The sequence below is a fragment of the Eutrigla gurnardus genome (assembly GCF_963514095.1).
Source record: "Eutrigla gurnardus genome assembly, chromosome: 13".
NCBI lineage: Eukaryota > Metazoa > Chordata > Actinopteri > Perciformes > Triglidae > Eutrigla > Eutrigla gurnardus.
In genome coordinates this window covers 248,168-262,500 of record NC_139936.1, presented here as the reverse complement: position 1 = coordinate 262,500, position 14,333 = coordinate 248,168, and the positions used below count along the sequence as shown (strand labels likewise).

General features: G+C 46.9%; 1 protein-coding gene across 4 annotated transcripts in view; it reads right to left on the bottom strand.

Annotated features, from left to right (window-relative positions):
• Positions 1 to 11,469, bottom strand: part of LOC311023573 (dynamin-1-like) — a 25,771-nt gene extending 14,302 nt beyond the window's left edge. For all 4 annotated transcript variants that reach the window (XM_084025507.1, XM_084025509.1, XM_084025506.1 and 1 more), the window contains exons 1-10: positions 11,082 to 11,469; positions 8,734 to 8,807; positions 8,492 to 8,641; positions 6,102 to 6,305; positions 4,329 to 4,427; positions 3,704 to 3,864; positions 3,241 to 3,383; positions 3,012 to 3,147; positions 2,691 to 2,758; positions 2,043 to 2,181 (exon numbers count right to left, since the gene is read on the bottom strand). In XM_084025507.1, coding sequence (XP_083881633.1) covers positions 2,043 to 2,181; positions 2,691 to 2,758; positions 3,012 to 3,147; positions 3,241 to 3,383; positions 3,704 to 3,864; positions 4,329 to 4,427; positions 6,102 to 6,305; positions 8,492 to 8,641; positions 8,734 to 8,807; positions 11,082 to 11,242 — 1,335 coding nt within the window. In that variant the 5' untranslated portion in view covers positions 11,243 to 11,469. The remainder of the gene's footprint in view (positions 1 to 2,042; positions 2,182 to 2,690; positions 2,759 to 3,011; positions 3,148 to 3,240; positions 3,384 to 3,703; positions 3,865 to 4,328; positions 4,428 to 6,101; positions 6,306 to 8,491; positions 8,642 to 8,733; positions 8,808 to 11,081) is intronic.
• Between the last annotated feature and the right edge of the window lie 2,864 nt (positions 11,470 to 14,333).

Below are 14,333 nucleotides of genomic sequence, written 5' to 3'. Positions count from 1 at the left end.
GTAGTAGTAGTAGTAGTAGTAGTAGTAAAAGTACCTTCTGTGTACACTGCCTCACAGTGTTGTGTAGTAGTAGTAGTAGTAGTAGTAGTAGTAGTAGTAAAAGTACCTTCTGTGTACACTGCCTCACAGTGTTGTGTAGTAGTAGTAGTAGTAAAAGTACCTTCTGTGTACACTGCCTCACAGTGTTGTGTAGTAGTAGTAGTAGTAGTAGTACCGTCTGTGTACACTGCCTCACAGTGTTGTGTAGTAGTAGTAGTACAAGTACCTTCTGTGTACACTGCCTCACAGTGTTGTGTAGTAGTAGTAGTAGTAGTAGTAGTACCTTCTGTGTACACTGCCTCACAGTGTTGTGTAGTAGTAGTAGTAGTACCTTCTGTGCACACTGCCTCACAGTGTTGTGTAGTAGTAGTAGTAGTAGTAGTAGTAGTAGTAAAAGTACCTTCTGTGTACACTGCCTCACAGTGTTGTGTAGTAGTAGTAGTAGTACCTTCTGTGTACACTGCCTCACAGTGTTGTGTAGTAGTAGTAGTAGAAGTAGTACCTTCTGTGTACACTGCCTCACAGTGTTGTGTAGTAGTAGTAGTACCTTCTGTGTACACTGCCTCACAGTGTTGTGTAGTAGTAGTAGTAGTAGTAGTAGTAGTAGTACCTTCTGTGTACACTGCCTCACAGTGTTGTGTAGTAGTAGTAGTACCTTCTGTGTACACTGCCTCACAGTGTTGTGTAGTAGTAGTAGTACCTTCTGTGTACACTGCCTCACAGTGTTGTGTAGTAGTAGTAGTAGTAGTAGTAGTAGTACCTTCTGTGTACACTGCCTCACAGTGTTGTGTAGTAGTAGTAGTAGTAGTACCTCCTGTGTACACTGCCTCACAGTGTTGTGTAGTAGTAGTAGTAGTAGTAGTACCTTCTGTGTACACTGCCTCACAGTGTTGTGTAGTAGTAGTAGTAGTAGTAGTAGAAGTAGTACCTTATGTGTACACTGCCTCACAGTGTTGTGTAGTAGTAGTAGTAGTAGTAGTAGTAGTAGTAGTACCTTCTGTGTACACTGCCTCACAGTGTTGTGTAGTAGTAGTAGTAGTAGTAGTACCTTCTGTGTACACTGCCTCACAGTGTTGTGTAGTAGTAGTAGTAGTAGTAGTACCTTCTGTGTACACTGCCTCACAGTGTTGTGTAGTAGTAGTAGTAGTAGTAGTAGTAGTACCTTCTGTGTACACTGCCTCACAGTGTTGTGTAGTAGTAGTAGTAGTAGTACCTTCTGTGTACACTGCCTCACAGTGTTGTGTAGTAGTAGTAGTAGTAGTAGTACCTTCTGTGTACACTGCCTCACAGTGTTGTGTAGTAGTTTAGTACCTTCTGTGTACACTGCCTCACAGTGTTGTGTAGTAGTAGTAGTAGTAGTAGTAGTAGAAGTAGTACCTTCTGTGTACACTGCCTCACAGTGTTGTGTAGTAGTAGTAGTAGTAGTAGTAGTAGTAGTAGTACCTTCTGTGTACACTGCCTCACAGTGTTGTGTAGTAGTTTAGTACCTTCTGTGTACACTGCCTCACAGTGTTGTGTAGTAGTAGTAGTAGTAGTAGTAGTAGAAGTAGTACCTTATGTGTACACTGCCTCACAGTGTTGTGTAGTAGTAGTAGTAGTAGTAGTAGTAGTAGTAGTACCTTCTGTGTACACTGCCTCACAGTGTTGTGTAGTAGTAGTAGTAGTAGTAGTTCCTTCTGTGTACACTGCCTCACAGTGTTGTGTAGTAGTAGTAGTAGTAGTAGTAGTAGTACCTTCTGTGTACACTGCCTCACAGTGTTGTGTAGTAGTAGTAGTAGTAGTAGTAGTACCTTCTGTGTACACTGCCTCACAGTGTTGTGTAGTAGTAGTAGTAGTAGTAGTACCTTCTGTGTACACTGCCTCACAGTGTTGTGTAGTAGTAGTAGTAGTTCCTTCTGTGTACACTGCCTCACAGTGTTGTGTAGTAGTAGTAGTAGTAGTAGTACCTTCTGTGTACACTGCCTCACAGTGTTGTGTAGTAGTAGTAGTAGTAGTAGTAGTACCTTCTGTGTACACTGCCTCACAGTGTTGACCAGCTCATTGATCACCATGTCGACACATTTCTGACACGGCTCTTTGATCTGAGCAATGAGACGCTTGACGATGGTCTCAAACGCCATGTCAGGGGTGAACAGACCCGTCCTGGAACACAAACACAGCTGGAGTTACACTCAGGTACTGAAGTATACAAGCAATAATACACTCAAGGTGTGTTCACACCAAACACATGTTTCATAGAAAGATTGTAATTTGTGACGGACGGCGTTGGGGGTTCCTCCAGCTGTGGTGAACCAGCCCACGTGGGGCGTGCTAGATCCAGTGAATCCAGCTTGGTGAATCCACCGAGCACCTCTGGATGATGTCATGAACCCAGACAGGATGGGGTCTGGGTTCCTGGTGGATCTGGGACTACAACATGTACAAAGCAGTAATAGTGGTGATTTCAGCCTTGATGGAGGAAACCTGGTCTGGGTCTATGTGGAGAAAAGCCCCGTCTCCTCTCTGGTGGTAAGCCCCGCCTCCTCTCTAGTGCTAAGCCCCGCCTCATCTCTGGTGTGACTAGTGCAAGTGACGTCAGTAAAGTGAGGCAATAATTGGCTTTGCATTTGACGTGAACAAATGAATCAGAGCCCGCGAGACTTCAGACTCACCTGATTCCATGAATGTTCTTGATGGCGTAGCTGATCTCTTTACGAAGAGTCTTCTCATCACTCTCCAACTGCACACACACACACACACACACACACACACACACACATACACACACATAGAAATAGTTTTTTGTCTATTGATTGGCTCTCCTGATTGTCCTTTATAAAGACCACTGATCAAACTATTATCTGCTGATAACGATTGATCAGTGGGAGAACCTTCCAGTAAAAGTCAATCACTGAGTCACTTTGCTCACATTGAACTGGTAACCCTAACTGGGATCCAGTTCCTCCTCCGACATGGCCCCATGCCAACGTTACCTTAACCAGTTCAAAGGGGAAGCGTTCGTGGAAGATGCGGTTGATCTTTGCTCCTCCTGACAGCTCGTAGGTTTCCACCTGATCTCCAGACCCTTCAATTCTCTTCTCAAAGTCCACCGCAAACTGCTGCACCATCCTGACACACACACACACACACACACACACACACAGTATCAGTATTCGTGTGTATTGGTACTGTGTAGTATTAGTATCAGTGTTTAGTACTGACTGCAGCAGGGCCTTGGTCTTGCGGCTCGGGTCGTCCGGTCTGAAGTTCTTGTACTGCTCCACCTCCTTCTCAATGGACAGCAGCTGGCTCTGCAATTTGCTGCGTAACGCTGGCAATGTGTCCCGGATGTGATTTGTCAGTTGCTAGGGGGAATGGAGAAGTGTGTAGCAGTCAATGGGAACATTATGTTTAATACATTTTACTCAGAGAAACCGTCCTGGATGATTGACAGCTCCTGCTGGTCAAACCTGAGGGCCAACCACCTACTCTGATTTCCTGTGTTGTTCAGGTAGGTTCAGATCTTCAGAAGACATTCAGAAGACCCACTGAAGGCCTTTAGACCCACTTTCAGAGGTCCTTCTGAGGACTTTAAGAAGGCCCTTAGAGTGTCTTCAGATGATTTTCAGTGGATATTCAGAGGAATCTCACTCTCTGATTTAAGACAAATCCTGTGTGTCCTCACCTGGTTGAGGGCCTTCTGCAGGTAGCTGGTACCCATGCGATCTGCCAGGTGTCGGTATGATGGGTGTGACAGGAAGAACTTCCTCTCAGCCTGCAGAGCTGCAGTGATGTCTTTCCTGCCATCGATGTCCTTCTGACTGCGGTTCACCACCCCGATGTAACCTGATACAGTTCAGTCCGTCATTGTCTCTGAGAGGACACCTGGCAGTACAATACTGTCTCTACTGCAGTGATGTTGCCATGGTTACCTGCAGGTGAATCTACCTTGATCACTGATTTAGAACCGGTGGACATATCTGGCCTAACTAGTTCTTTCTGATCTTTGACGTTCCTCAGGGTTCAATCCAGGCTGATGATCCATCTTTATATCCATGTAGTTAAATCACAACATGGATGAAGTTCTAGGCTTTTTTTCTTATCATTGTATTAACTCCTCTATTCTGGCTGTTTTCTGGTCACTTGTACAATAAAGTGATCTGTCATGGACACTGGATTGACATTTCTTATCTGATTTGTTCTCATTCTGTAGAAAGTCTAGCTCATTGTTAATTAAAATATTTTCAGGATCTTTTTATGATTATTATATTTACAACTGGTCTTAAAAAGTTTAGAAATAAAATTCTTACCTCTACGTAATGGAAGCAGTTTGTTCTCCAGAATGTCTCTGGCATCTGTTCCTTCATCCATCAGGTCCAGTTTGGTGATCACACCGATGGTCCTCAGACCTGGATACACAACACTTCACCGTCAGTCTGACTCCAGGTCAGTTAAACTTCATCATCAGTCTGACTCCAGGTCAGTTATACTTCATCATCAGTCTGACTCCAGGTCAGTTATACTTCATCATCATCAGTCTGACTCCAGGTCAGTTATACTTCATCATCAGTCTGACTCCAGGTCAGTTATACTTCATCATCATCAGTCTGACTCCAGGTCAGTTATACTTCATCATCAGTCTGACTCCAGGTCAGTTATACTTCATCATCATCAGTCTGACTCCAGGTCAGTTATACTTCATCATCAGTCTGACTCCAGGTCAGTTATACTTCATCATCAGTCTGACTCCAGGTCAGTTATACTTCATCATCAGTCTGACTCCAGGTCAGTTATACTTCATCATCATCAGTCTGACTCCAGGTCAGTTATACTTCATCATCAGTCTGACTCCAGGTCAGTTATACTTCATCATCAGTCTGACTCCAGGTCAGTTATACTTCATCATCAGTCTGACTCCAGGTCAGTTATACTTCATCATCAGTCTGACTCCAGGTCAGTTATACTTCATCATCATCAGTCTGACTCCAGGTCAGTTATACTTCATCATCAGTCTGACTCCAGGTCAGTTATACTTCATCATCAGTCTGACTCCAGGTCAGTTATACTTCATCATCAGTCTGACTCCAGGTCAGTTATACTTCATCATCATCAGTCTGACTCCAGGTCAGTTATACTTCATCATCATCAGTCTGACTCCAGGTCAGTTATACTTCATCATCAGTCTGACTCCAGGTCAGTTACACTTCATCATCATCAGTCTGACTCCAGGTCAGTTATACTTCATCATCATCAGTCTGACTCCAGGTCAGTTACACTTCACCATCATCAGTCTGACTCCAGGTCAGTTATACTTCATCATCAGTCTGACTCCAGGTCAGTTATACTTCATCATCAGTCTGACTCCAGGTCAGTTACACTTCATCATCATCAGTCTGACTCCAGGTCAGTTATACTTCATCATCATCAGTCTGACTCCAGGTCAGTTATACTTCATCATCATCAGTCTGACTCCAGGTCAGTTATACTTCATCATCATCAGTCTGACTCCAGGTCAGTTACACTTCATCATCAATCTGACTCCAGGTCAGTTATACTTCATCATCATCAGTCTGACTCCAGGTCAGTTATACTTCATCATCAGTCTGACTCCAGGTCAGTTATACTTCATCATCAGTCTGACTCCAGGTCAGTTACACTTCATCATCATCAGTCTGACTCCAGGTCAGTTACACTTCATCATCATCAGTCTGACTCCAGGTCAGTTATACTTCATCATCAATCTGACTCCAGGTCAGTTATACTTCATCATCAGTCTGACTCCAGGTCAGTTAAACTTCTGGTTCTGCTAGTGTCCTAGTCACTACTTGGAGCATGAGGTGGGACCTGGAGCCCAATCAGGTTCACAGGTAGTCCAGCTCCTCCAGGATCCACATCCATACGTGAGGTCACAAGAAGTTTTGCTGTCTCCCAGCACAGTCTGAAGAGCCTGGAGGAGGACAAGGAGGAGGACCAGGAGGAGGAACAGGAGACCGGCTGGACAGGACCAGGGGCCCAAAGGGCTAGGGGGCTCACAGATGGAACATGCAGAATGTGTAGGAGGTTCAAGAATGAGCTGAACTGACCTTGAGGGTCGACCTCCTTTGCAATCTTCAGAGCGTCGGAGTTGGCGAGGTCAGAGTTGGCGGGGGAAACAGCCAATAGGAGGCAGTTGTCCTTGGTGACAAACTGCATGAGCATCTCTCTGATCTGGTTCTCGATGTCGGCTGGCTGGTCCCCCACCGGGACCTTGGTCATCCCAGGAAGATCCACCAGAGTCAGGTTCAACACTGGCAACACAAACACAGAGCGAGGTCTACACTGGGTCTCAGTGTGTTACTGTGTGTGTGTGTGTGTGTGTGTGTGTGTTACTGTGTGTTACTGTGTGTGTGTGTGTGTGTGTGTGTGTTACTGTGTGTGTGTGTGTGTGTGTGTGTGTGTGCGTGTTACTGTGTGTGTGTGTTACTGTGTGTGTGTGTGTGTTACTGTGTGTTACTGTGTGTTACTGTGTGTGTGTGTGTGTGTGTGTGTGTTACTGTGTGTGTGTGTGTGTGTGTGTGCGTGTTACTGTGTGTGTGTGTTACTGTGTGTGTGTGTGTGTTACTGTGTGTTACTGTGTGTGTGTGTGTGTGTGTGTGTTACTGTGTGTTACTGTGTGTGTGTGTGTGTGTGTTACTGTGTGTGTGTGTGTGTGTGTGTTACTGTGTGTGTGTTACTGTGTGTGTGTGTGTGTTACTGTGTGTGTGTGTGTGTTACTGTGTGTGTGTGTGTGTGTGTTACTGTGTGTGTGTGTGTGTGTGTTACTGTGTGTGTGTGTGTGTTACTGTGTTACTGTGTGTGTGTGTGTGTGTTACTGTGTGTGTGCGTGTTACTGTGTGTGTGTGTGTGTTACTGTGTGTGTGTGTGTTACTGTGTGTGTGTGTGTGTGTTACTGTGTGTGTGTGTGTGTTACTGTGTGTGTGTGTGTGTGTGTGTGTGTGTGTGTGTGCGTGTTACTGTGTGTGTGTGTTACTGTGTGTGTGTGTGTGTGTTACTGTGTGTTACTGTGTGTGTGTGTGTGTGTTACTGTGTGTTACTGTGTGTGTGTGTGTGTGTGTTACTGTGTGTTACTGTGTGTGTGTGTGTGTGTGTTACTGTGTGTGTGTGTGTTACTGTGTGTGTGTGTGTGTGTGTGTTACTGTGTGTGTGTGTGTGTGTGTGTTACTGTGTGTGTGTGTGTTACTGTGTGTGTGTGTGTGTGTTACTGTGTGTGTGTGTGTGTTACTGTGTGTGTGTGTGTGTGTGTTACTGTGTGTGTGTGTGTGTGTTACTGTGTGTGTGTGTGTGTGTGTTACTGTGTGTGTGTGTGTGTGTGTGTGTGTGTGTTACTGTGTGTGTGTTACTGTGTGTGTGTGTGTGTGTGTGTTACTGTGTGTGTGTGTGTTACTGTGTGTGTGTGTGTGTGTTACTGTGTGTGTGTGTGTGTGTGTGTTACTGTGTTACTGTGAATGTGTTACTGTGTTACTGTGTGTGTGTGTGTGTTACTGTGTGTGTGTGTGTTACTGTGTGTTACTGTGTGTGTGTTACTGTGTGTTACTGTGTGTTACTGTGTGTGTGTGCGTGTTACTGTGTGTGTGTGTGTGTGTTACTGTGTGTGTGTGTGTGTGTGTGTGTGTTACTGTGTGTGTGTTACTGTGTGTGTGTGTGTTACTGTGTGTGTGTTACTGTGTGTGTGTGTGTTACTGTGTGTGTGTTACTGTGTGTGTGTTACTGTGTGTGTGTGTGTGTGTTACTGTGTGTGTGTTACTGTGTGTGTGTTACTGTGTGTGTGTGTGTTACTGTGTGTTACTGTCTGTGTGTGTGTTACTGTGTGTGTGTTACTGTGTGTGTGTGCGTGTGTTACTGTGTGTTACTGTGTGTGTTACTGTGTGTGTGTGTTACTGTGTGTGTGTGTGTGTGTGTTACTGTGTGTGTGTGTGTGTGTTACTGTGTGTTACTGTGTGTGTGTGTTACTGTGTGTGTGTGTGTGTGTGTGTGTGTGTGTTACTGTGTGTTACTGTGTGTGTGTGTTACTGTGTGTGTGTGTGTGTGTTACTGTGTGTGTGTGTGTGTTACTGTGTGTGTGTGTTACTGTGTGTTACTGTGTGTGTGTGTTACTGTGTGTGTGTGTGTGTGTGTGTTACTGTGTGTGTGTGTGTGTTACTGTGTGTTACTGTGTGTGTGCGTTACTGTGTGTGTGTGTGTGTGTGTGTTACTGTGTGTGTGTGTGTGTTACTGTGTGTTACTGTGTGTGTGTGTTACTGTGTGTGTGTGTGTGTTACTGTGTGTGTGTGCGTGTGTTACTGTGTGTGTGTGCGTGTGTTACTGTGTGTTACTGTGTGTGTGTGTTACTGTGTGTGTGTGTGTGTGTTACTGTGTGTGTGTGTGTGTTACTGTGTGTTACTGTGTGTGTGTGTTACTGTGTGTGTGTGTGTGTGTGTGTGGGGGGGGGGGGTACCGTTGGGGGAGTACACCCTCAGGTTTATGGGGACAGGACTGATCCCTTTGTTCTGTCCGGTGATTCGATCAGTTTCAGCTTCAATCTCCTGACGAACTTCATCAAAGTCAACGAACTTCTTCCCTTTACAGTGGAGGAACTCTGCATACTCTGATCAATACACATCACATGATCAGTCACATGATCAGTCACATGATCACATCATTGATAAAAGTGTAAACATGTCGACTCAGGAGTCTCACCTGTTGGACAGTTGATGAGCTGCAGGACGAGAGGACGACGAGTCACGATACCTGAACCACGAGGGAGGAAGTCTCTGTGGGGGAGGAGGAGGAGGAGTGGGAGGAGGAGGAGGAGTGGGAGGAGGAGGAGGAGTGGGAGTATGAGGAAGAGTGGGAGGAGGAGGAGGAGTGGGAGGAGAAAGTGGAGTATAGGTATAATAATGTTTTAATCACGTCAGCTGTTGAGGAACCAGAGTCCTGCCAGTCCTGAAGACCAGAGCCATCAACACCACTGGTATAACATGCCTGCTTCTATAACTGGTATTACTGGTATAACATACCCGCTGGTGTAACTGGTATAGCATACCTGCTGGTATTACTGGTATAACATACCTGCTGGTATTACTGGTATAACTGGTATAACATACCCGCTGGTATTACTGGTATAGCATACCCGCTGATGTTACTGGTATAACATACCTGCTGGTGTTACTGGTATACCATACCTGCTGGTATTACTGGTGTAACTGGTATAACATACCCGCTGGTGTTACTGGTATAACATACCTGCTGGTATTACTGGTATAACTGGTATAACATACCCGCTGGTGTTACTGGTATAGCATACCTGCTGGTGTTACTGGTATAACATACCTGCTGGTATTACTGGTATAACTGGTATAACATACCCGCTGGTATTACTGGTATAACTGGTATAACATACCCGCTGGTGTTAACGGTATAGCATACCTGCTGATATTACTGGTATTACTGGTATAACATACCCGCTGGTGTTACCGGTATAGCATACCTGCTGATATTACTGGTATTACTGGTATAGCATACCTGCTGGTATTACTGGTATAACATACCCGCTGGTGTAACTGGTATAGCATACCTGCTGGTATTACTGGTATAACTGGTATAACATACCTGCTGGTATTACTGGTATAGCATACCCACTGATGTTACTGGTATAACATACCTGCTGGTGTTACTGGTATACCATACCTGCTGGTATTACTGGTGTAACTGGTATAACATACCCGCTGGTGTTACTGGTATAACATACCTGCTGGTTTTACTGGTATAGCATACCCGCTGGTATTACTGGTATAGCATACCCGCTGGTGTTACTGGTATAGCATACCTGCTGGTGTTACTGGTATAGCATACCTGCTGGTGTTACTGGTATAGCATACCCGCTGGTGTTAACGGTATAGCATACCTGCTGATATTACTGGTATTACTGGTATAACATACCCGCTGGTGTTACCGGTATAGCATACCTGCTGATATTACTGGTATTACTGGTATAACATACCCGCTGGTGTTACTGGTATAGCATACCTGCTGGTATTACTGGTACAGGACCATCTGTGCTGAGTATTATAGGCTGGAAGTCCAGAGGTCCTAATGGAAGACACCTCCAAAGGTGGTTGAGAATGACCAAGCTAAGATCCTGTGGGACTTCCAGATCCAGACTGGTGATGGATAACCAAGCAGATATGGTGGTGGTGGTCCAAGAACTGAGGACCAACCAGACCTGGTGGTTGACCAACACTAGAGGACCAACCAGACCTGGTGGTCCAACAACTGAGGACCAACCAGACCTGGTGGTGGACCAACAATAGAGGACCAACCAGACCTGGTGGTGGACCAACAATAGAGGACCAACCAGACCTGGTGGTTGACCAACACTAGAGGACCAACCAGACCTGGTGGTTCAACAACTGAGGACCAACCAGACCTGGTGGTGGAGGACCAAGCAGACATGGCATCAGGAAGAAGGAACATGAGAAGATCTAAAACCACAAAGAAAGAGGACCTAGAAAAGATGAGGAGAGTAAAGCATCAGGGGTCTGGTGGGAACCGGAAAACACCTGGGACTGGAGCCCCCACACTGGGACAGTGAGTCCAGCGGAGTCCAGGATCAACATCCCAGATCTTTGTGCAGGAGAGTGCAGTCCTACAGCTAAGATCCTGAAGAACCCTCAGCAGGCTCCCTCTGGTAGAGGACCCAAGGTTGGAGGGAATGTCGAGACCACCATAGGGGGGCGAGGGTTTATGTAATATGCAGCCAATAAGAATATTAATGTGCACCATGCTGCACCGATAAATGCACTGATGTGAACTTACTAGTCTGTCTTTGATTCTGTTGTAATACTGTAATATATTATTATTATTATTATTATTATTATTATTATGTTTGCAACACATCTGTAACACGCTCTGTAGTCGGCGGGGCGGCTTACTGACACTCGGACCAGGATTCACGGTCCGGCTCGATCCGCAAAGACAGACAGACAGACAGACAGACAGACAGGTAGGCCAGGCAGACAGACAGACAGGCAGACAGACGGACTCACTTGCCCACGAAGTTCTCCAGCACCGAGCTCTTCCCGGCGCTCTGCCCGCCCACCACCGCGATCTGCGGCAGGTCGAAGCTCGAGTTGTGGCCGATGGAGGCGAAGGCGTCCTGGAGCTTGTTGACCAGCGGGATGAGCTCCTCCATCCCCCGGTTCCCCATGATGGAGAGACGGGCGGGCCGACAGACAGGTGGAGGAGCTGGAGGAGGATCAGTCAGTTAGACAGACAGGCAGCGATGCAGCAGTGAGACGGGCAGCGGTGCCTCACGTCATGTCCTCGTGCAGCTGCTGAATCCGGTTTGGTGATCGATCACCGATCAGGAATCCGTCTCGATGATGAGGAGAACGATGCTCCAGCTGTGACCTTCAGCTCCGCTCTCCTCCTCCCGTCACCTCCGCTGCGAGGAGGAACTCACATCCGGTACAGACCTCCACAATAAGAGCCCGGGAGCAACGGGACTGATACTGAAATCAAAAACAGCTCGATGGATTCTAATTTTTAATTATAATATTGATTTTATTTATAGTGTCATATGACAACAACAGTAACACACAGGACACATTCCACACAGAGCAGGACTAGAACAGGATCAGGACTAGAACAGGATCAGGACTAGAACAGGAGCACGACTAGAACAGGAGCACGACTAGAACAGGAGCACGACTAGAACAGGATCAGGACTAGAACAGGATCAGGACTAGAACAGGATCAGGACTAGAACAGGAGCACGACTAGAACAGGATCAGGAGTAGAACAGGATCAGGACCAGAACAGGAGCACGACTAGAAAAGGATCAGGACCAGAACAGGATCAGGGCTGCTCCTCCTCCTCCTCCTCCTCCTCCTCCTCCTCCTCCTCCTCCAGGATCAGTGCTCCTCCTCCTCCTACTCCTCCTCCAGGATCAGGGCTGCTCCTCCTCCTCCTCCTCCAGGATCAGGGCTGCTCCTCCTCCTCCTCCTCCTCCAGGTTCAGTGCTCCTCCTCCTCCTCCTCCTCCTCCAGGATCAGGGCTGCTGCTCCTCCTCCTCCTCCTCCAGGATCAGGGCTGCTCCTCCTCCTCCTCCTCCTCCTCCTCCAGGATCAGGGCTGCTCCTCCTCCTCCTCCTCCAGGATCAGGGCTGCTCCTCCTCCTCCTCCTCCTCCTCCAGGATCAGTGCTCCTCCTCCTCCTCCTCCTCCTCCAGGATCAGGGCTCCTCCTCCTCCTCCTCCTCCTCCTCCTCCTCCTCCTCCAGGATCAGTGCTCCTCCTCCTCCAGGATCAGGGCTGCTCCTCCTCCAGGATCAGGGCTGCTCCTCCTCCTCCTCCTCCTCCTCCTCCTCCTCCAGGATCAGTGCTCCTCCTCCTCCTCCTCCTCCTCCTCCTCCTCCAGGATCAGGTCTGCTCCTCCTCCTCCTCCTCCTCCAGGATCAGGGCTGCTCCTCCTCCTCCTCCTCCTGGATCAGGGCTGCTCCTCCTCCAGGATCAGGGCTGCTCCTCCTCCTCCTCCAGGATCAGTGCTCCTCCTCCTCCTCCTCCTCCTCCTCCAGGATCAGGGCTGCTCCTCCTCCAGGATCAGGGCTGCTCCTCCTCCTCCTCCTCCTCCAGGATCAGGGCTGCTCCTCCTCCTCCTCCTCCTCCAGGATCAGTGCTCCTCCTCCTCCTCCTCCTCCTCCTCCTCCTCCAGGATCAGGGCTGCTCCTCCTCCTCCTCCTCCAGGATCAGGGCTGCTCCTCCTCCAGGATCAGGGCTGCTCCTCCTCCTCCTCCAGGATCAGGGCTGCTCCTCCTCCTCCTCCTCCTCCAGGATCAGTGCTCCTCCTCCTCCTCCAGGATCAGGGCTCCTCCTCCTCCTCCTCCTCCAGGATCAGGGCTGCTCCTCCTCCTCCTCCTCCTCCTCCTCCAGGATCAGGGCTGCTCCTCCTCCTCCTCCTCCTCCTCCTCCAGGATCAGGGCTCCTCCTTCCTCCTGGAGGAGGTACTGATCATCCTTTATTTTGAGATTTCAGCCAATCAGCAGTCGACTCTTTTATCTCAATTCTGGTTCAAAGTTTTTAATATTTGATGAAACGTATTAAATTAACAACATGATTGTTTGAAACATCAGTTTTTATATATTTGATGTTTTTTGACATTGTAAAGATAAACTCTATTTCCATGTTTTACATCATCACCACTAATAAAACATTGATTCAGTTTTTTTTGGAAACAAATCAGTTTCACCCGTTCATTCAATATTGCCTTCCAGGCATGTTTTTAAGTTTATACAAATAATCTGCAATGCCTAATATTTTGTTTAACATTGTTTCCGCAAATAAAAAGTTAAAAAACCTCTGAAATTGGGCTCTAAGGACTTCTACTGCTCTCTCCTCATGGAGGAATTCTGAGACACTGAATATTCATGATATGCAAATACCACAGGCCACGCGCCCCGCCCACCACAGCTGCTTGCACTCATGCTCGCTTCTATGTGACCGGTGGACGAACGACAACAAGATGGCTACTAGAAGGTGCAAAACACGCGCACGCCTCGGGAACGACAGTGATTGGTTGGGTGAACTAGAGACGTACATAATCTCGCTTGCCAGGATTCGTTTGAATTTCACAGAGGTGCACAGAAATCTCCTCCTTCAGGAGAGGAATGTGAAAACACCTCTCTAGTGACAACATCTGCTCAGATTCAAGTCACTATAGTCAGACATTTTAGAGGACAGAAAAATAAGAAAAACACATCTTTGAGTGGAGGGGGACTTTAATAAACAGAAAACCCACAGAAGACATTTTGACCTGAAGGAGGCAGCAGAGAGGAAAGGTCAGAGGTCAACAGGTGAAACCAGGACTGGGGTGGGTCTTAATGTCGTCATACCACAATATGTTGATATGATGCTGAAATACCGAAAACATCAATGGATTAGTAATTAATAAATAGATAAACATGGAAATTAGGTTTCCTTTGAATTAAAAAAGTTAATGTGTGCAGTAATCTGATGACTCTACATTTTCATATTAACTTTATTTACAACCAGATTTCACATTAAAAAGCCTTGAATAAGACTTATTTTTGGTAAAACAGCGCCCCCACTGCCCATCAGTACCCGTTCAGGTGGAGAGTGGTACTGCAGCAGGGAGATAGAAACCCACTAAATGATAATAAATCCAGATGAAGTTCCGTGAGAAGTTGATGAGGGGAAGCTGCTGAAAGCAGGAAGACCACACAGTAAGGGTAGAAAGCTCTGGTTGAGGTGAAGTGGTTCCCAGACTGTTACTGTGGCTCCGC